Source organism: Daktulosphaira vitifoliae, unplaced genomic scaffold, assembly GCF_025091365.1.
Source record: "Daktulosphaira vitifoliae isolate Bord-2020 unplaced genomic scaffold, ASM2509136v1 Scaffold_4, whole genome shotgun sequence".
In the NCBI taxonomy this organism is placed as follows: domain Eukaryota; kingdom Metazoa; phylum Arthropoda; class Insecta; order Hemiptera; family Phylloxeridae; genus Daktulosphaira; species Daktulosphaira vitifoliae.
Window position 1 is genome coordinate 17,678,835 of NW_026099575.1, and position 22,480 is coordinate 17,701,314.

The following is a 22,480-nucleotide window of genomic DNA, read 5'->3' on the forward strand; positions in this document are numbered from 1 at the left end:
TTTTGGCAAAATGACAGCCTTGCCAAAAATTAACCACATTTTTCAAGGTCATGGTGACGTATTTTATATTAGTTTTAGACATTATCAGTTATCTGTTTATTCAGATTACTCATCAACGGGTATACTTGTTAAGGTAATAACAAATGGTGAAAATATGGTCAGATTAGTTTTGTTTTTTTGTCGTGTAGTTTATATTTCTATAATGTCTTTGTACTGTCATAGCTTATGTGTAAGTAGTAAGTATAGAAATAATTAGGATAATTATAATGAGTGTATTTATTAGCACAGCACGATGGTAGATTATAAATGTTTTAAATAATACCTAAAAATATGTGTTTCTCGAGAACACATTGACCTTCTTCGGGCCGTTGGCGATTCTAAACATACATTAATACATTCCATACCTTATACGTTTGACTGCAAAACGAAGTGTGTCTAAAACATTTTTGTTATATACATTATTTTGCAATGGTACGACTATTTTCTCAACTATTTATTTTTAACTTGCTTAACATAGATTTTAGTTATTATTTTTTGATAAGAAATTTGTTGGGTTTTTTTCATGTAGGCCCAAAATAAATTATTAAAATTTATTTGGTCAACGTTGTGTAATACTAATCACATCCCACTAGTAACAGATCAAGAATTTTTTTATGAAGGTGAATTTTATAATACTACAAAAAAAAAAATAAAATGATTGCACAATATAATGTAGTCAACGATAATTTAACTATAAATTGTGTCTTGAAAATAGAATATTACAATGAATAAACCTAAAGTTTTAATGATTATTAAAATCATATTCTTATGCGATAACAATTACAAAAAACAACTAATAATAAAAAAAATCTGTTTTATACAATATTTAGGTGAATTTTACAAAAAAAAAAAAAAGTAATTTGACACTGATTCCCAATCTAGCTTCTGATTTTTTACATTAAATCAAACATTTGAGATAATTATTAATTATTAGTTAAACCAAAATTCAATCATTATGAAATGCATAATTGAAAAATATATATTTTTTTAATTTTTCCAGTATCATTTGATGATGTTAAAAATGAGTGGCTTACCGGTAATGTTTTTTTTTATAGATCTTTAGTCGAATATAACAAATTTTACATAAAGGAGTTCATTTTTTTTTTTTTATATAAATAAATAATTGTACACATATTGTATACGAAATTAAAACTTAAATATTTAAAATGAGTTTTTCCCAATACATAGTAAATAATGAACAAAACTTAATAAGAAGAAGTAAATCAAGGAATATGATAAGAAAAAAAATATAATTATATATTGGCAGGAAATATTTTAAGTGATAAAATAGTCGACACACATCTTTAAAATTAATAATTAGTTGAACTCTTATAACATACATGACCTCGTGTAAAATTTTTTTATGTTGTAGTGAAATTACTATATTTATTAGCTGGGAATTCCTTCTTATATATTTCGATTATGATTATGACTTCATGATAAATATGAGGTCATTCACATAGTACAAATTGAAAACAAAAAATATTTGTTTATGATAGTACTCTTAGCAAGTATTATGATAGAAATGTTTCAAAATATTGGAATTAGTGTTATTATTAATAAAAAAAATAACAATTTTCATTTTTAACTTATTAAGTAGTCCGTTTTCGCAAAAAACTTGCAGTCATTAAATGTAATAGAATAATATAAACATATATATAAATTAATTACAAGATATACAAAAATAGTGTACTCACTTGAGATCTGGTATTATACTTAAAATATTACTAATATTTATTCCACTAAAACATATAGATAATATAAATAAACACGTCTATATTTATTTATTCATCGTTATGTCCATTTAAATAAAATGTTAATTACTATAACAAACCCAATGTCACAATATTATATGAAGTTCCTTGCATTGTCGATAGATACAAGTATGTTTTGTGATAATGTACGTTACATAATATTGAACGCTACTGGAGTTGAATTGTTATGGATGTAGCACATCGGTCAAGGAACAAGGTTTGTGATTCAAGTATATTATTACAATCTAATAAGATTGTAGTTTTAAATTTATTAAGTTACATTGATGAAAATATATAATAAAAATAAGAAAATTCAATTAAAAACATGTAGACAAAGAACAAAATACAATACTATGTTCGTATTGCAACATCAAATATTTAGGTAGTCACTGATTACTCGCCGGAACAGTGCTAAATTAAAAGATTAGAAAGTGATCACCTGATGAATGGCTACAGTTGCTATTACTTGGATGTAGAAGTGACCTTAACATGTGCTCTCGACCAGTATACACATAAGAGCGGTCACGTTGTGTAGTGAAATGCTTCGTTAGTTTAATATTTTTATTCATGTTGATATTCTACTTGTTGGAATATGAAAATAAAATTTTAAGAATGAAAAATATAATCATTATTTCGTAAAAGCCCGAACAAAACGATTTTCAATGTTAAACAGATTTGTATTATCAAAATAATTTTAATGTAAAGTAAATATGCTTGTAAAGTTTCAAATTAATAAATTATTAATAATAAATTTTTACCGTTTAACTATTATAACAAATTAAATTTCATTGGTGTATTTATTATATTATTTAGTGCAACTATGTACACTTAGCTTTAACAAATACAAATGAATTTTGTCAAGTTGTTTAAAAATTAAAAGTCTAAACCGATCAATGCGTATAGACTTTAACGCTTGTATGTAAATTGAATGAACTTTGTACATTTTTGTTACCTATGAGATACAAAAACATTGTGATGTTAGAAGTAAAAATGTTCACTTAATGACTCCTAGTGTAAAATTAATGATGCAATTAAACAAATGACTCAAGCTTTTTGTCATTATACTGTGACCTAATATCCGTCCGTATTACCAATAGTGCAACCACAATCTTAAGTATAATGATATTGTGGTTTTTTATTATACATCTAAATAAAAGGCTTATTACAATTAAATTTAATGATATTTATTATGAGTAATACTAGATTTTTAAATAATTTTAGTAATTATAACATTAAGATAATTAAATTACCTTGAATAAACTTAATTAAACACGCTGAATCTACATATTTTATTTTAATGCTTACACCCAAAGAAAAACCTCAATCAATTTTGATAGAGAAATTTTATCAAGGGTTTATGATAATGTTTTATTAATACGAACAAAATAATTATTCTTATGAATAATTATTGTTCAAGACAAAAAAAAATCATCATATTGATAAATATATCATAGATTCAATAATGATATATTTATCAAATTGAACAATGAATTTATTATATAGATCGAGGTTTTTCTCTGAGTGTATCTTTACACGGGTTTTTTTTTTTAAGGATTATTTATAAGTAAACTACTTGTTAAGTACAAAAGCACACAAATAATTCAACAATTCTGATTTTCATGTTAAGAAATTATAATTTAGTAATAAAAACATAGTAAAATATATATACAAGGTAGAGTTCGAGACATTAGACTTAAACAAATTTTAAGAATTTGTTGTTTGTATATTGACATTTGTTAATTGGATTAACATGATATTTTAGAGTACGTTAATATTATGTTAAATTATTTTAATTTCATTTTTGCAAAATTTATGTAAATACCTGAAATTCGTTCGAAATATTCTAAAATCCTTAAATCAGAGAAGTTACTAGAACGTACAGCTTGTTTCCTGCTTTATTTTCGTAAGTCATATAGAGGAACTAATTGCACAGGGGTCAAACCGGTACGCAAACCAGTTTGGTTCAAAAGTACATCTATCTTGAATTGTTCTTAAGGACAACTACTATCCTCCGTAATGTAGCGGCCAAGCTCATGGACTGTTGAATGCATCACGCAGTCAGTTCGTAAGCGTTATCGTCTAAGGATCTGTAAAACATTCGAGTTGGCTGAATAAAGTGCGACAGTTATTATAGTTATAACGTATATAATACACGTGTGTTTGAAACGCTTGTGACATATAAACAATAAAAATTTATTATCTCCTATGAACATTGTTCGAATAAAATTAATATACTCCAAGGACAAGTAGACAGCTGCAAACTAGTACTGTAGTTCCGTGGATTATTTGAGGTACGATTTATGATTTCAAATTATTATAATGTTTAAATTTACTTTATTTTAACACATCAACGTTTATTCAATTGGATGCTTAACACACACAACACTTGTCAGTTAATAATATAAATGATACTTTTAAGTAAATTTAAATTAATTAAAGTAAAAAATATATTTTTCTAGACTTTAAGTAAAATTTCTTTTCTAAAACAAAAGCCTAGATGGTTCATTTTCAGATATTTTCTTAACAATTATATTTTCAAGATTGTCTTGATATGATTTGAATTCACCAAAATTATACTATTTAAATTTTATTATACGTTGATAATATAGTGTATTATATTACGAGCTGATGTTAACGGTTGAAAGAAAAAGTAGTGCAATCATTAGCCAAAAAATTGTTTTATATCATATTTTAAATTTGTATCAACAGCATAAAAATGTAGATATATATATATAAGTATTTTATTGATTTTCTCTATAGGATTTTATATTATTTTTAACCATAAAATGGTTATATTGAGAGCTTAAAACTATTTCATTTTTATTGTTTTTATAAACGATTCTTGTATTTACAAGTAATACTAAACAAATTCTAAAATGTAATCAAATATCTTTGATATTTCAACAATTTGTTTAGTTTATCTTCTCTGATCCCTAAAATTAACTTTATATAGTAGACAACGTCAATTTTTTTGCAACAACATTTATAATTATGCATAAAAATCTGGTTAGTTTTGTGAAATTCTATAAAACTTAAAACTTAAACTTAATGTAAGTATAGGAATAAGTTTAAAATCGGAAATGATAGACAAGAATCTTTTTGATAAAGTTTGTCACGTAACTGATGTTTACATATATCAATGTATTGATTTATATACTTATTGAATTTAAGTTTTGAAGTTGATTGATTGATTTGATTACAAGCATAAAATATGAATTTTAATGAACTTAAAAATCATTTTGATGAATTGTTTTTTTTGGCTATGTTTGCGAATCTTAGCTAGTCATTATTAAGAAACGGTAAGATGACGCATATAGTACGACTGCATGTTCAATTTGTAATGTTTAGTTCCGCAATACTTGTATGAGTAATGAAGTATTGGTGATATCTTTCTAGACACAACAAACGAGTCTACAAGGAATACTAGTATTTGCAACATAATGTACTAAAAGGTCAAAGCCTAGCTATATTATATAAAATGTCTTTTTAAATTCAAATGTGATATTTGATTTAACTAAATCCATAAAAAAAACATAAAATAATTTTTTTTTATATATAAACAAAAATAATCTATTAATATCACATGTTTATAGTTTAATTTATTCATAATATTAAAAATAATAATCAATATTACAATTCAGTAAATTTTGAATTAAAAATTCGGATTTAAAATTACCATCTTTATATTCAAAAATAAATTTGGCATATCATCTTAAAATTTCTCATTTATTATAAATTATGTCATATGGAATATTTTAAAAGATTCTATTAAAGAATTTTAATAAATAATAAGCATTACTATAAATAATGTAGTTAATTAAATATTTGACAATAAAGAGATAGTTTTAGCATTATTAAATGATGATAATATTTATAAATTGTATATATATATATATATATTAGGGTGTCCCTTATTTTGAAAATTTTGAAAATTCTTCGGGCTCACCCCCCAAATTTGTGTGTATACATATAAAAAGTGGCTACAAAAAATTTCAGGCCAATCAGATAAGTTTAACCCGTGCCGACTTGGGGTTGAAAATCGGCCAAAAGGGGTACTTTTTTAGTTTTTAGCAATTAACTCGTAAATTAGCACTCTCACAAAAAAAAATATTAAAACTAAATTGTAGATCTAATTGTTTTGTATAAATTAAGTCCTTACAGTTTTTCTTTTAAATCCATTAGTTTTCTAGAAAAATGTCAAAATACATAATATTTCGTAAAATTGCCGAAATTAGCATATTTTCGAATATTTTATCATATATGACGAACCATATGTGATACGACCTAATGTTTCATACAAAAATTGTTTAAAATTAAATTTTACGAAATAAAAGTATTAAGTACAAATTTCATTGAACCGATCGTTTTATTGCTATAGCTGAATTAACTCGATCATATTACGATTTTTACTAAATATATGAATTTTATTGCTTAATTTAAATATATTTCCTTTATATTGTAAAGTGATGTATTTGTTTGACTTAAACTCATAATGATACTTACTTCTCAATATTATTGTATAAATTAAAAAAAAGTTACTATATAAAATACAAAATGTTAATTTCAAAATAATTCATAAATTATAACAAAAATATACATTAAAAACTATGTTTTAATGTTTTTTTGTTGCAATTAGGATATAATATTCTATGCTCTTGAACACACAGTGTAAAAGTAACTCAGCTTTTTCATCGTTTACAGTTAAACTTTCATGAAAATCTTCCATTACCTTAACCGCTTTATCTGCAGAGTCATTTACTACTTTAAGTGAACATACAATTTCTTTTCCGTGTAAATAAAAATTATCAGTATTCCAATTACTTGGATCCAAATTTAAAAAATTAGTATTGATATCGAATCGTTTAAAAAATTTCATACTGCTTTTTGACAAAAAAGAAGCTACAGTTTTTTCTAAAAAAAAATATCAATCACTCAATAGTCATCAAAAAATAAAGATATCAAAAATTATTATACATGAAAATGATTTGTCAATATGAACCGATGAAAGAATAAAACGTTTACTAGGGTTTATTATTGACTCATTATTAAGGGATACAACCATTAATTTTTTTATTTCGGTTGAAATGGAATCGTCCATTTCCCAGAAAATATTACACTCGCGAATAGTCAATACTGCTTTTGCTCTTATAGTAAGATTAACAATTCTTAGGTTATAAAAAAAAACTTTTAGAACTTGTCCAATGGATGGAAGTTTTGAACCTAAAATNTATAGAAATTGTCCAATGGATGGAAGTTTTGAACCTAAAATTTGAGTAGTCGAAGACCCTATTAAAAATATTTTATTGTCATTTCTTAATACTACGGACATTTTTACGTACACTAAAAGAAAAACACAATAGGAAGCAGTTCAACTTAATACGCGATGTGAGCGACTAAAGTGGTATAAGTATAAGTTCACTATATCTATTGCTGCGATTTGTAATAAATTTACGATTTCCAGAGTTATTTATAATTTAAAAATAATAACAATACATTAATTCAGTCATACCATAGTATTATCGCCGTACTTGTACGATAAGTGTTGTAATGAACCAGATGATAACTAACAGAATCTAGCATTAAAATTCATATATTTAGTAAAAATCGTAATATGATCGAGTTAATTCAGCTATAGCAATAAAACGATCGGTTCAATGAAATTTGTACTTAATACTTTTATTTCGTAAAATTTAATTTTAAACAATTTTTGTATGAAACATTAGGTCGTATCACATATGGTTCGTCATATATGATAAAATATTCGTAAATATGCTAATTTCGGCAATTTTACGAAATATTGTGTATTTTGACATTTTTCTAGAAAACTAATGGATTTAAAAGAAAAACTGTAAGGACTTAATTTATACAAAACAATTAGATCTACAATTTAGTTTTAATATTTTTTTTTGTGAGAGTGCTAATTTACGAGTTAATTGCTAAAAACTAAAAAAGTACCCCTTTTGGCCGATTTTCAACCCTAAGTCGGCACGGGTTAAACTTATCTGATTGGCCTGAAATTTTTTGTAGCCACTTTTTATATGTATACACACAAATTTGGGGGGTGAGCCCGAAGAATTTTCAAAATTTTCAAAATAAGGGACACCCTAATATATATATACAGAGTATTCAGTAATTTAGGAAACAGTTAAATTGTTACAAACAATGAGTACAATAGAAATTCATTTCCTTATTTACTGAACACCCTGTATACTAGCTGACCCGGCTAACGTTGTTTTGACATATAAATTATTTCTAGGAAATAATTTTTTAGTTCAATAAAAATAACTAACTTACTATAAGTGTGTGGGATGTGCTAATAATCGAAAGCGTTATAGACAATGAAAGTATGTTTTATTTAGGTTAACAAATTATTTTTTATTAAAGTAACGAATATATTTTTAATTACAATTCTTGATAGCTAACTAAACATCAAAAATAATTATTCATATTTTTACTATTAATTAAGACAATTGAAAAAATAAAGATTATTCTCTCAGTGCAATAGAGTGTACAATATTCTTGATGTCAAAACATAATTAAAGGAAATTGAAGTTATGAACTCTGATAAGAATTGATCGTATTACAATTATTATATTCGATTGCCATCTTGCAACTCTATTTTGGATCTGTAAATAAAATAAAAATCGCAATGGAAAAATAGAGATTGATCGTAGAAGGGTGAAAAATTTAGGGTTGTATGTATTTTTGAATGCTGTATCAAAAAAAAATTAAAACAAAAAATTTTGTCTAAAATATAAAAAAAAAAAATAAGGAGTGGACCACCCTTAACTTTAGGTGCATGAAAAAAAGACCGATTCTCAGACCTACCCGATATGCACACAAAATTTCATGAAAATCGGTCAAGCCATTTCGGAGGAGTTAGGCAAAAAACACCGCGACGCGAGAATTTTATATATTAGAGAAGATATATATCCAATTATTCTACCCAACAAGTATATTTCTAATAATAATAATAATAATTTTTTTAATGAAACGCGAAAAAAATGTTTTATGTACAAATACATTATTGAATAAAAGATAAATTACATTAGTTAGTTAAAATAATGACAATCCATGGTATTCAACCATCTTAGCAATTAATTAATTTTGTTTATTATATTATTATTATTTATTTACATGTTAAATGTCAATATGTATATTATTAGTCAAAATCATGTTATACAGGGTGTTCAGTAAGTAAGGAAACAGGTCAGTTGTTATAAACAATGAGATCAATAAATACCAGTTTTCTTACTTATTGAACATTATATATTAATGAATAGTTACTAAAGTTATATAATTAGACACTATTCACTTAAATATTTATCGAAATTATACGTTAAAATAACGTACAATAGTAATTATGATCTTATTTGGCGAATTGGACATCAATTAGACATTATTAATAGGATAGTTTTACATAAGGCAATTCTAGTCTTAAAAGTCATTAACCCTGAAATATATATATTATGAGATTAAATAAAACATTATTATCAAATTTAATAACATTTTTTGTTAACTTTAAAGTATTAATATCTCGCAAGAATATCTATTATGAACTTACAATATATTATATATAAACTTGAAACACATAAATTAAATAATGTTAATAAATAAAATTAGTAATATATTTTTTATGAAAATTATACATTTTTTACAATTTTCAAATAATAATTAATAATATCTTTGGGTTTACGAGTAGATTAAACTTTTACAGTATCGTCGTTCAAAATAATATGTAAATAACTCTTATACCGGACATTGAGCATTACACAATTATGCAGCTGTACATACTTGCAGGTCATTACATTAAATTTACGATTGGAATTTCCCATTATATGCAAAACGATTTCCAGGTGACCTTTGTATTGCAATATCTTTAAAAATATAGCTGAGCTGAGGTATCACAATTTAGCTCAGCTTACTGTAACTAAAATAAAATGTGATAATTTATTTTAGTTTAGTATGAATCAATTAAGATTTTAATGTTGTTTTTTTTTAATATAAAAATAATCATGTATAAATATCTTCAATTTTATTAAGTTAAGATATTTCTTTGTAGCAGTATTTTAGAATAGTAATTACTTTTTTATAGTGATAAATTAATAAATGTAGATTTTTAATTTTTATTATATGGTTGAGTTTACAATGTCGTTCAAACAAAATAGTTGTACTAATGTTTATATTAAAATAGAAATTTAAAAACTGGTTACTGGTAAATTGTAAACAAAATTGTAAGTTTATTAATAAACTTATCCAGTAAATTTTGAAATATTGCACAGTAATTTAAAAAATAAAATCTACGATAAAAAATTAGCATAAATTTAATAATATCAAAAATAAAGAAGTATCAATTATGATTTGTATTGATTGTATTTTTAAATATTAATCTCAATCTGTATAAATTCAACGAAAAGAATATTTTATCAGAAATCAAACCAAAATCTTAAAATATATTTTACAACTTTTTTTGAGATTAATATTACAATGTATATTATGGATTAAGTTTTAGAAAACTTCATATCTGACACTAAAATAATACATTAAACGTTTAACATCATGTTTATAATCTTATATGATTTGTAAACAAATTGAATTATAATAATTATTTTTTATTTATTTATATTTAATAAATACAACTGTAGTCTATAACTTTTAACATACTATTAATATTTCTTAATATTTTAAATCTTGATTTTAATTTAAAACATCTAGTTCATTAAATGTGTTATCCAATATCTGTATGATTTACAAATTTATATTAATTAAAATTATATTTTTACTAAAAATTCAAATTTACCTGATACAAGGCTGTTCTGAAGTTTTTTGTCACTTTTATTTAAAAATAATTTGCTGCTCCTTTAAAACTAATTTGTTTAGCTATCAAAATTATTAAGTTTATTTGAAGATCTTTATTAGCTTAATATTAATTTTTATCATAAAGCTAAAGTTTCATAAATTCTATTTTAGCTTCGATGCGAAGCTGACAAGGTATTAATTTTATTATGATGTCTGTTTTTTTTATGTCTGTTATCACTTTTTCTTAGCTCTCATCCAACCGATGTCTTTCAACGATACGTCAAGAGGTCACAAATCGTATCTAGTCGAAGACATTACCCTCAAAAATTGAATAATTTTTTTTATAAATAAAGACTCTTTGCCTGTACACAGGAGGGGATTTAAAATGACAATTTTTTCACAAGAAATTAACTTTTTCATCATCATCTCAATTTTTGAAAATGTTCCGGAAATACTAACACTTATATATATATATATATATATATAATTAAAGCTAATGTAATATACTTTAGTATGAAAAAAAAATGTTGAACTTCATCGTGAAAATGTCCACTGTATGCTATTTTTGTGTTAAAATTTTTGATTTTGTATTTTATTTTATTTTAAAATACCTTACAAAAGTTTTTCAGTTAGAAAAAAATTTCTAAATCATTTGATTTTTATATCATTTAGATTCAATAACTTTAATAAATATCAAGGACCCTATCATTGTAGTCCTCCCTCGTTTGAAGAAATTTCTTATTCATATTAAAGTTTTTTTACTATGTGATTTTTTTTTTATGCCTCTCATATATTTTCTCAGCTGTCACTCGACCAACTTTTTTTAACAATACATCAAATAATTACAATTAATACACTTAATTGATTAGATATTTTTAACAACATTTTTATTGGTTTTATTAGTTACAGTAAATCATTAAAATGAAATAATTTTAATATTTCAATTGTAGAATATTTTTAATCACCAAAAATTACTTAGAAACGATTACTATGATTTCTATTTAAGTGATCTATTACAATAAAAATGAAAAAAAAAATATTGAGCTTTTCTGATAAGTTTACGGTAAATAGTAATTATACAATTCCCTGACTGCATATTAATGTTAACAATACTATTTTTTTATTCTCATAAAATTTGTCTATTGAATAATGTAAATTTCAAACTTGAAAGTTGAGCTTAAAGTTATGGTAAAAAATTTAACTTTTTTGTATTATAAACTTTCAAAAAATGAACTTTAAAATACCAAAAAAAATAGGGTAAAGTTATATTTTGCACTGATTATTTTTAAAATATTAAAAATCAAACAATTTTTTGTGTTTTTAATTACTTTTTAACGTAATAAATCATTTCAAAATAAATATTAATAATTCCTATGTAATTCTTTGTGTTTATAGATGACTTGTTATAGACTTTTGATATCAATTAATTTAATATTATTAATAAAATAATTAACTGCGGACACTATCACTTTAATAACATCAAATAACTGAAGTAGAATTTCAATTATACTAAAACTATCTAAGACTAAAGAATCTTATAAGAATATAATTAAAAAAAAAATAAAGTAATTAATGTATATTTGTATGAAAATAACTCAAAATCTTGTGTTATGGCATTAGCTTATGAAGTTTGATAATATACGCTTCACCTAATAACAAACTTGAGTTAAAATATTAAGCTACGCATCGCATCAAATATTTCTAATTTAATTGAATGTCCACTATAAAAAGTAATAATATTTTGTATTACCTGAAGTTAAATATAGTGTAAATAAAAGCATATCATATTAGTAATTCAAAAATATCTTCCACTTTGAAAATATAGATTTGTAAAAAAGTTGTATTCAAAATTTTAGTGAATTGTTTAATTATGTTTTTTGTCCAATACAATTTAAAATTTAATATATTTAAAATTTTTTTTTTAACCTTTCTCCTTATAAAATATATATAATTTATAATAATAATAAATAAACACAATATTTAAAAATAATTCAGCTAATTCAAATTGACTACATATTTTAACAGCTTCATTTATTGTTGCTGATTTTATCACAGGATAATTGTTTTAAACTTCCACTTGACACGATCTCTCATATCATCTAAGCTCATAACAGCCGTCCTCATNTTCTGACACTATTAATTTATTTATAAGAGTGAATAAGTAAATAAGGCATAACACGTTACTGAGAATTTATAGTAAGTTTAATGTTAAAGTTATTATCTCGTTATTCTATACTTTTCCTGTAATAATTTGTAATAAAAAATTTACAGTGTATTCATTCAGAGACGATTAAAAAAAAAAAAAAATTAAACGAACATTTTTAATTTTAATTTCTGAATCTATATATATATATATAAAAAGTTTTAATAAAACTGTTGATTGAAGACTAAAAAATCTATATTTGTAAGACTATTATACACACACACACCACACGCCAGAATCACCTTAAAATAAATTTTTAAGTCATACCTCTACAGTTATTAGTTTTTTAATATTCAGTACACTAATACTGTGATAAATAATAATAAATTGATTAATACATGTGTAAAAATTGTTTAGATTTGACTTTTTATTGATTGTTGAAAAAAAAAATGTTTTATGCTTGCCGCCAAACTTGAGTAAAAAAAAGGTCTATAATTTAATGTGGTTATCAAAGCTTTAATAATAAACTAATTTTACTGTATCTTTCTGTTAATAATTCTAAATATTAATGTATCGTTTCATAACATTTTTTTAGTTATATAATAAAACATTTCATAATATACCTTAGTGGCCGCGATACCATGAAAGCCTCAAGATCTTTCCCATAAATTGTGAAATATCCGATACGCCTTTAGTTCTTCAGTACCTAACATTATGTAAAACAATGTTTACAAAAAAACGGATTAATTTTATTTTAATTAAAAACTGATTGGGTATAATTCATTGACGATACACGGTAATTGAAACTAAATGAAAATAGACTAAATAAATGTTCAATGTTTTAAATTCTAGTAAAATGTTTGTCTATTATGTGTAATTATTTTTATAAATACGATCACTGGTTTTCGTCAAACATGTATTGATAATAGAACATAATTTACTGTGGTGTGTTAATTTATTTTTAATTAAATTTAAAACACTTAATATAAAATTAACTTTTAATTAACATAAAAAAATGTTTTATAGATTTAAGTAAAACAATTTTGTCCTATAGGAAATAAAATTTTACCGGATGACCTCTAAAATTACATTATACCTTGTTATTGTCTGTCACGTTAAAGTGTCTGTATATATTGACTTGATCTTGTTCTTCTTCCCACTCTTAGACGAACTTGTTTATTCTATAGCGCGTGTTATGCGACTATAAAATTAGTATTTTATTATTGCGTTTTTACACTTTTTAATGTTTAATAACAGTCATGTTACATATAATTATGATTTACAGTAAATTCAGATATTTTTATGTTTGATTACAGAAAGTATGGAAGACATAGTTTTAGATTCGGGTACCAATGAAGTAATATCTCCAAATCAAGTTCAGGGTGAAAAGGAAATTGCAATTGAAGTCAAGAATGCAGTAAAATTGTACCCACCAAACATTATTTTAAGAGAATTAAATATGACTGTAAGAAAAGGTGAAATGTAAGTGTCAGTTTATTATTTAATTATCTATATTATATATAATAGAATGAATTAAGTTAGTTTTACTATATATAAGGGAGTAAGATTTTTTGAAATTTTTGTAGTGTAAAATTTAATAATTTTGTATTATTTTCAACTAAAATATTATTGTTTTGTAAATAGTTGATAACACATTGTACATTTAAAAGTAATTATTTTTTATTAAATATAAATTTCACATCGTATGAGATCTAAACATTTATAATTAGAATAATATAAAAAATATAAAACTATATTTTTAGTTATGGACTACTTGGACCAAGTGGCTGTGGAAAAACAACACTTCTAAACAGTATAGTCGGTAGATGTCAAATTGATTCTGGCGAAATTCACATGAAAGCATCAAAAAGGGAAGATGTTGGATACATGCCACAAGTAATATGTCGTATTTAATAATTGTTTTATTACTACTGATGTAACTACATTTAAGGATAACATCCTCAGGATAAAAATAAATACTTAGTAAAGATATAATTTGTTTAGATGTTCAAAGGTAGTGAATATTTTCTTAAGAATACCCTCTCAATTAATTAAGAACAATAAAAAATGTTTTCATAAATATTATAATTTATTTTCAGGATTTAAATCTACATCAATTCCTATCCATACTTCAAACTTTTAAATTTTATGGCAAAATGTTGAACATGACTGATGATAAAATTATAGAAAGAGCCAAAGAACTTTCAATATTACTAGAACTACCTCCTAATGATAGATTAGTTGATTCATTAAGGTGACTATTATTTTATATTTTTAATTTTATAAGGAAATTATTTTTTATCTTAGAACTAATTATAATAATTATCATGTTATTTTTTAAAATATTTAATCAACTTCATGAATTATTCTTATGCTGGTTATACATATTAAACTTTTTACTTGACCTTCATTAAAAATATAACATACACTTTCCAGTTAATGCAAATATATGTATTTTTGTTTTAGTGGAGGACAACAAAGAAGAGTGTCGTTAGGTGTTGCTCTTTTACACAATCCAAAAATTTTGATATTAGATGAGCCTACCGTAGGATTAGATCCAGTATTAAGTGCCAGGTTTGAATTATTTAAATTACACAGTTAGAAACATAAATTATTTCTGATTGAAACATGTATTTTAAATGTATTTTTCAGTATTTGGCAGCATTTAATATCTTTTGCACAAAATGGAAAGACCATTATTATAACTACGCATTACATAGAAGAAGCGAAACAAGCACATACAGTTAGTATATTGAAAATAGTTCAAAATACTAATTAATTTTTTATTATTGATAATAGATAGGTTTGATGAGAGAAGGAGTAATATTAGCAGAAGATTCGCCTGATGTGCTAATGGCACGTTGCAACGCTAACACATTGGAAGAAGCATTTTTGATCTTAAGTCGTAAACAAGAAATGTCTACGAATATTTTGGTAAATAATTAAAAAAAACATGACTATGAATTATTCTTGATGTAATTAAAAACAATTGTGTAATGCAGGTTGAAGATAAGAACAAAAAATATGTTAACGAAAAAAAAATAGCTGTTCAACCAAATTTAAATGATGGATTTTATCGTAATAATCGAATGTTATGCCTTATGTACAAAAATTTAAGTCTTTTGTGGCAACAAAAAACGTAAGTAGTTCAAATGAATATCTAGTTAAAGACATTTTTATGGTACATAAGGGGAACGCAGAGGATGGCATGCTCTTAAGGAAAACTAATATTGTAAGCTGATATTTATTCATACAGTTTCCAAGCCTAAATTTATGTAATTACTTACTTTTTGGTAATCCTCTGTAAAATTTACAAATAGTTAGTTGAAATGTTTTTTCGGTGAAAGAATGTATGTATTATTACGTATTCAGTAATGATGTCCATCAATTTTTAGCTTCAATGCGAAGCTGAGAAGATATTCATTTTACTATTATGTATTCAGATATTTTTTCTGATCGATTATATTTTCGTAATGCCAATTATTTTTACCATAATATGAATCATAATTTTAATCATAAAGCTAAAGTTTCATAAATTCTATTTTAGCTTCGATGCGAAGGTATTAATTTTACTGTAATGTGTTTTTATTTTAATTTTTGTAATTTTTTTTTTGTGTCTGGTATCATTTTTTATCAGTTCTCGCCGAACCGATTTCTTTCAATGACTCGCCAAAAGATCACAAATCGTATCTATTCGAAGACATTATCCTCAAATATTGAAAAAATTTCACTCGTTCCCCGTAAATGGGGATAATTTCTAAAAACATTACAATTTTAAAAATCGCTTATTTTCGAAATTTTTAAAATTTTTTTAAAATAAAACTACTATAACTTTTTCAAAAATGACCAAATCAATATAATTAATTTTTATAAATACATGATATCTTTATCAATCATTTGATATATTTTTTTTATAAATCTGACCCTTTGCCTGCCCACAGGAGAGGATTCAAAATGACAACTTTTTCATTTAACTTTTGAAAGTGTTTCGGAAACTCTGACACTTTTATATATATCTTAAATTAAATCTTATGTAATATACTTTATTATGAAAAAAAAAATTTCGGACTTTATTTTGTCTTTATGGTGAAAACGAACATTAAACTTAATACAAAAATTACGATATTTGTAGAAAAATTCTTTTTTATATTTTAACTTTATAATGCTATAATTTTTTAAAAATGTATGGGTCATTATATATTTTTATATTATTAATATATATATATATATATTAATTTATTTATTCATATATTACACTTGTAAATCATAAAACTTGTAATCGGATAATAAATAAGGAAATGGAAATAGGAGAGCATATAGCTTTTAGATTAATCCATTAATTTTTTTTAATTAAACATTATTTACAGATTTGCATCGAAGCGTTTTTAATGATAGTGATTTTAATCATTGTCAGACATCATCTATACTGGACCCAACTATGCCACGTCCCCATTGTGCTGGGGTTTTTTTTTTATTCAATCACTTTTAAATTAACTTTTTTTCGTATAAAAAATATATTAAAAGTATAAATAAATATGTATCAACGGAAAAATATTTCTTTTTCATAAAAACAATTGATAATAACAATAACATTTGAAAGTGTAAACATAAAGAAAAATAAGTCAATTATGAACAGATGATAACACATATTTGAAAATATAAATTATCTTATAGATATGTATTAAACGTCGTAGTATTACCCCAAATGGCTTTTTTGGAAAATATATTCTGCTATAAATTTTTGAGTATATTATACTAATCAAATCTTCTTTTTCCTTACCTTAATCCCAATTACTTCAGGTCGACCACCCTTATTTTAAACTTTCACTTGACACGATCTCTCATATCATCTAAGCTCATAACAGCCGTCCTCATATCGTCTTTAATAACATCCCTCCATCTCTTTTTTTATCTTCCTTTACTTCTTCTTCTTTCAACGTTCATTTCTATAACTTTTATATTAGTCAAATATATATTTAAATTAAAGATAACAATATTAATTAATAAATATATGTAAAAATCATGACTTTTAGATTTTGACATTGAATTTTTTGAGAAACTTTAAATATTTTACTGCTTGCTCCTGTTTTTACTATTTTGCTTGTTAATAATAAAACATTTATACTGTAATTTTTGTGTACGTAATAACTATGTCAAATGATATATATTTTTTCTTATAAACTAAGCCTAAAAACCACTAGTTTACAATATATTGAAGTGTATCTTATTACCCTGTGTTCCCTTATTTTAATGCTAAAATGCATAATTCATGATATTTAAATTTCATTAGTGTTCAGATCAATAAAACAATATTTAATATTTATGTGTTGTTAATACTAATATGAATAAACTAAAATACGTTCATAAAATTAATAAGAATAATACAATTCTATGTCGAGTATAAAATATACAAGCTGATCAATCAACTATTTCCGAACAATGCGCATATTAAATTTTTATGTGATAAATGATATACTTGTATAAGATAGTACAAGAATTACTTATTCTATAATTTTCTTTAAAAACTATTTTTTTTTATTCATTAAAATTAGTTTTCAATTTATTACTTCACATGATAATTTGATGGATCAATGACCAGATTATTACTTAACATTATTGAAAATATTCAACTAAAAATAATTTTTTTATGATTTCATTATTTTTACAGATTTTTGGGTTTTATTATTTTACTTCCATTGATACAGACATACTTTTTCAATCTTTGTATTGGACACGATCCTAAAGGATTAAAAATTGGAATTATAAACAATGAATTAGCACTCAAAGGTTTTTCAAAATGTAGTCCTGAATTGTTTAATGGCTGTTTTCTCAATAATCCTGATAACTTAACAGTAAGTTGTGCATTTGAAGAGCACCTGAAAAAGAGATCTTTACAAATTGTAAGTATAACTCTTCGTAGTGTAATATGTAAGTTTTTATATGATGGTAATTCTTTTAAATTGGGAAATTATAACTTTTTAAACATTAATTTTAATTACTTTTAAATTTATTTTCTTCCTTGATATATTTTTAAATTGATTTTAGTTAATCAAATGTATATATTATATATAGCCTATAGTTTTCTGTCTGTTTATTTCCTAATAAATATAATTAAGATAAAAAAATATAATTTATATATTTTTGTATAAAAATTCACACTTAATATTTTTGAAAAAATACCTACATGGAATTTTAAATATTGCTCGTATCATTTTAATTGTAACTTATTATGAAAAATAATGAAACTTCTTGATATAAATAAAAAAAAAAATTTAGATATTTGACTCGTTTTTATGTATTTAAATGTTTAATACGCTGTAATATAATAAATTATAATTACCAATAAAATATTGATTTCTTCAAGTATTAGTTCTATAATGTGTTAATATAGTCATTAAATTATTACATTAACTATTATGAAATATTGAAGTTTTTTTTTCTAGGAGTACTATCATGAGGTTGATATTGGAACAGAGGCCGTAAAAAGTAACAAAATATGGACTCTTCTAAATTTTCCTTCTGATTATACACAAGCTTTATCAAGAAGAGTCATTAATGGCACTAGAACATTAACGATCGACGTAGAACAAAGTACAATAGATGTTTGGGTAGATCTAGCTGGTACTTATTTTTTAAATATTTATTTTGAAACGTACTAGGTTATTAATTGATGTTACCAAAATCAACTAAAAATTAATAAGAGTCAATGTTTTAGAATACTTATATTTACTTAGACGAAATATTCATACGTTGAATATATTTTCATTGTTACTCTATTACCTTTCTTTCCTTCTAATGTTCAAAGAATTTTGACAAAATCAGCCCTGTTGACAGTTAAATCAATGACCATACATAATAAATGAATTTCTCATAAAAACTGAACAATATAGCTTAGGAACTATTTTAAAAAATTTGTAATATAATTTATTCAATAGATTTAATAATTGGAAACCTGATGAGAGCAAACGTATTACTGGGTACTCAAGATTTCATGCATGATTTGTTGCGTCGGTGCAATGTTAACGAAAAAGTTGGAAGTATACCTTTAAGGGTAAGACAGTATAACTGTAGTACAATGATTATTTATAAATTTTCTTACTAGATTGAAATTTAAGTACTATATTTATAAAATAATTTGTGAATAATAATAATTTATTCAAAACCATTTTCTTAAAATATGTTTAACATCTTAAAAAAAAAAAAAATTGTGTATACATTTTTTTGTTCTGGGAAAGTTGAGGCAGTTTTTTTAACTTAGAAAACAACAACAAAAATGTTGAATATTTATCGTAAAGTATATTTTATTAGTTTAATTTTATATATTTAAGTATGTGAATTTAATATTTCACGTGGTTACTCACTTTGTTACTTTATATTATTATTTAAAATATTTATAATATAACGTTAAATGTATGATTTATCCCCTAGTTTTTTAATATATAAATAAGCTAGTTAATATTAAGTTATCCATATGAATGTATTTTTACTTTTCGACTTAATACTTATAAGTTTAATAAGTATTTTTGTTAAGTTAGAATACATTTTTAAAAAGAATATTTTTTTAGTTTAACAAACCTGTGTATGGGTCAATGGATAGTTCTTTTATTCATTATTCTTCAGCTGCTGTTTTATGTTTGTAAGTATATTTATTAATTATTGGTTATTTTTTATTTTAATGCCTAAAGTCTAATAAAATAATATTACTCTAAATAAATTTTAGATGTTGTTTTTTTTTGCCAACATTATTGACTGCTGGTCTGCTCTTAACGGAAAAGAAAGAAGGCATGATGGAAAGAATGATGGTGTCTGGTAAGTATTTCAATTTTAGTGTACTGTTTGTTACACAATTATTATAATAATTGTAAGAAGTCATTAAATAAAAGTAAATAGTGACTACAGTAGGGACTAATATTTTTTTTTATTAACCTATAATTAATATTTTAAATAAAAATAATTATTGAATGATTAAGCAAGTAGTTCATTAAAGGTTATGACTGTTTAATTAATATTTAATGGTAATTATTACTTTAAAGGTATACAATTTTCTGAAATATTAGTATCAACAGCAATTATGCAAATGATTATTCACACAATTCAAACATTAATTGCAATGTATGTCATGTACATTTATTTTGATAATCCATATCTTGGCGGTCATTTTGTAACGATTTCACTACTATTACTTATTGGAATGGAAGGCATGATATACGGTAAATATTTACCCACTAATTTTGTTTTTAATTATTTTCAATAGTAATCGTTGTAAATTAAATTGATTAAAAATTTTTTTTTAGGATTTTTGATTGGTGCGATTAGTAAAGATTTCATACTTGCAGCGTATGTAGGAACGGGTACTAATCTCGCTTTAGTTTTCACTTGTGGTAAGAATGCATTATGTGAAATTTAATTATTAAGTTATTTTTTCAATATACAATAAAATAGCGTACGCTACTTAAAATATTATCTGAATGTATAATATCAATAAATTATTATACTCGGTAAAATAGTTCTGTTTAAAAAATTATTTTTAATTGATTATTAGGAATGGTTTGGCCGCTTGAAGGTGCCCACTATTTCCTCAAAACTTACGGTCCAATTTTTCCAGTAACTGCGCCAGTTAGAGCTTTACTTGCAATTACTGGCAAAGGATGGAGTATTGATGCCAAACCTGTTTATAACGGATTCTTATCAATTTTTTGTTGGTCAACATTTATGATCATGGTCATATGTATTATTTGTAAAATAAAAAAAGACCCATGGGTAGTGCGACATTGAAAAAGTACATAAAGACTGACATTATTTAATCTTGTAATTTAAATTATTTACTAATATCAAAGTATATAATACATTTTATTATTATATAAAAATTGATAACAGTAAATATATAATGTTTTAGCTGTAACATTCTATGTTTTAAAAAACGTATATTTTTAATGATTGAAATTGCTCAATATTATTTTTACATTTTATCAATAGAAATTTCATTGTTTAAAAAATAAAATTTTTGTTTATTCGTCAATAAATTTAGTCTATACTAATTTTATTTATAATAAATAGTTACCAGATTAAATTTGTGATCTAAGTAAAACCTGAATGAATAAAACTTTATCGAATCATTAAACATGTAAAATATATTCTTGACAAAGTTTTGTGCATCCAGAAAGTTTTATATTTTGTCATGTATAAATGGCATTGTAAATATATTGATAACTTAAGAATAGTTTTTTTTTAAAATAAATTCGTTATTGTTAGTAAGTTATTTTGTTTTTATAATTAATATAGAATACTTGTCGAATAAAGTTAATTAATTAAAAAATAATGTATATTGTAAATTATAGAAAAATAAAAATAAATTTAAATTGTTATTCTATTGTTGCGTTAATTTTTAAGTAAAAATAATTTTATAACTAATATTATTAATTATCCAATACCTTATTTGTTCAGTAAATTTTAAACTTATTCATTGTCTATTATAGATCTATAACACAGTTGGATTATTATCTTGTGAATACCAACTTCAAAATTGATGCTATTAATCGTTACTAGTTAAAAAATTATCCTATAATTAATTTCGTTTCTTTAGCTAGAGTATACTTATAACTTAGGTTATTATATTAATAACCTAAGTTATTAATAAGTTATATTAACTAACATAAATTTTTTTATGAAAAATTCACCAACTAGGTGTATATTTATCTATCTAGGTGTATCTACTTTTATTTGATCACTTCGGTAGATTTAACAA

General features: G+C 23.6%; 1 protein-coding gene across 1 annotated transcript; it reads left to right on the plus strand.

The window, feature by feature from the left end:
- Nucleotides 1-3,790: 3,790 nt before the first annotated feature.
- LOC126906256 (ABC transporter G family member 20-like) lies at nucleotides 3,791-22,003 on the plus strand. Its single transcript, XM_050686674.1, has 16 exons — nucleotides 3,791-4,084; nucleotides 14,052-14,217; nucleotides 14,499-14,631; nucleotides 14,835-14,989; nucleotides 15,202-15,309; nucleotides 15,388-15,478; nucleotides 15,535-15,669; nucleotides 15,738-15,874; nucleotides 18,404-18,635; nucleotides 19,179-19,356; nucleotides 19,671-19,786; nucleotides 20,301-20,371; nucleotides 20,456-20,544; nucleotides 20,769-20,945; nucleotides 21,030-21,116; nucleotides 21,278-22,003. The coding sequence occupies exons 2-16, from the start codon at nucleotides 14,057-14,059 to the stop codon at nucleotides 21,508-21,510; spliced, it is 2,103 nt and encodes a 700-aa protein (XP_050542631.1). The 5' UTR covers nucleotides 3,791-4,084; nucleotides 14,052-14,056; the 3' UTR covers nucleotides 21,511-22,003.
- The last annotated feature ends 477 nt before the right edge of the window (nucleotides 22,004-22,480 follow it).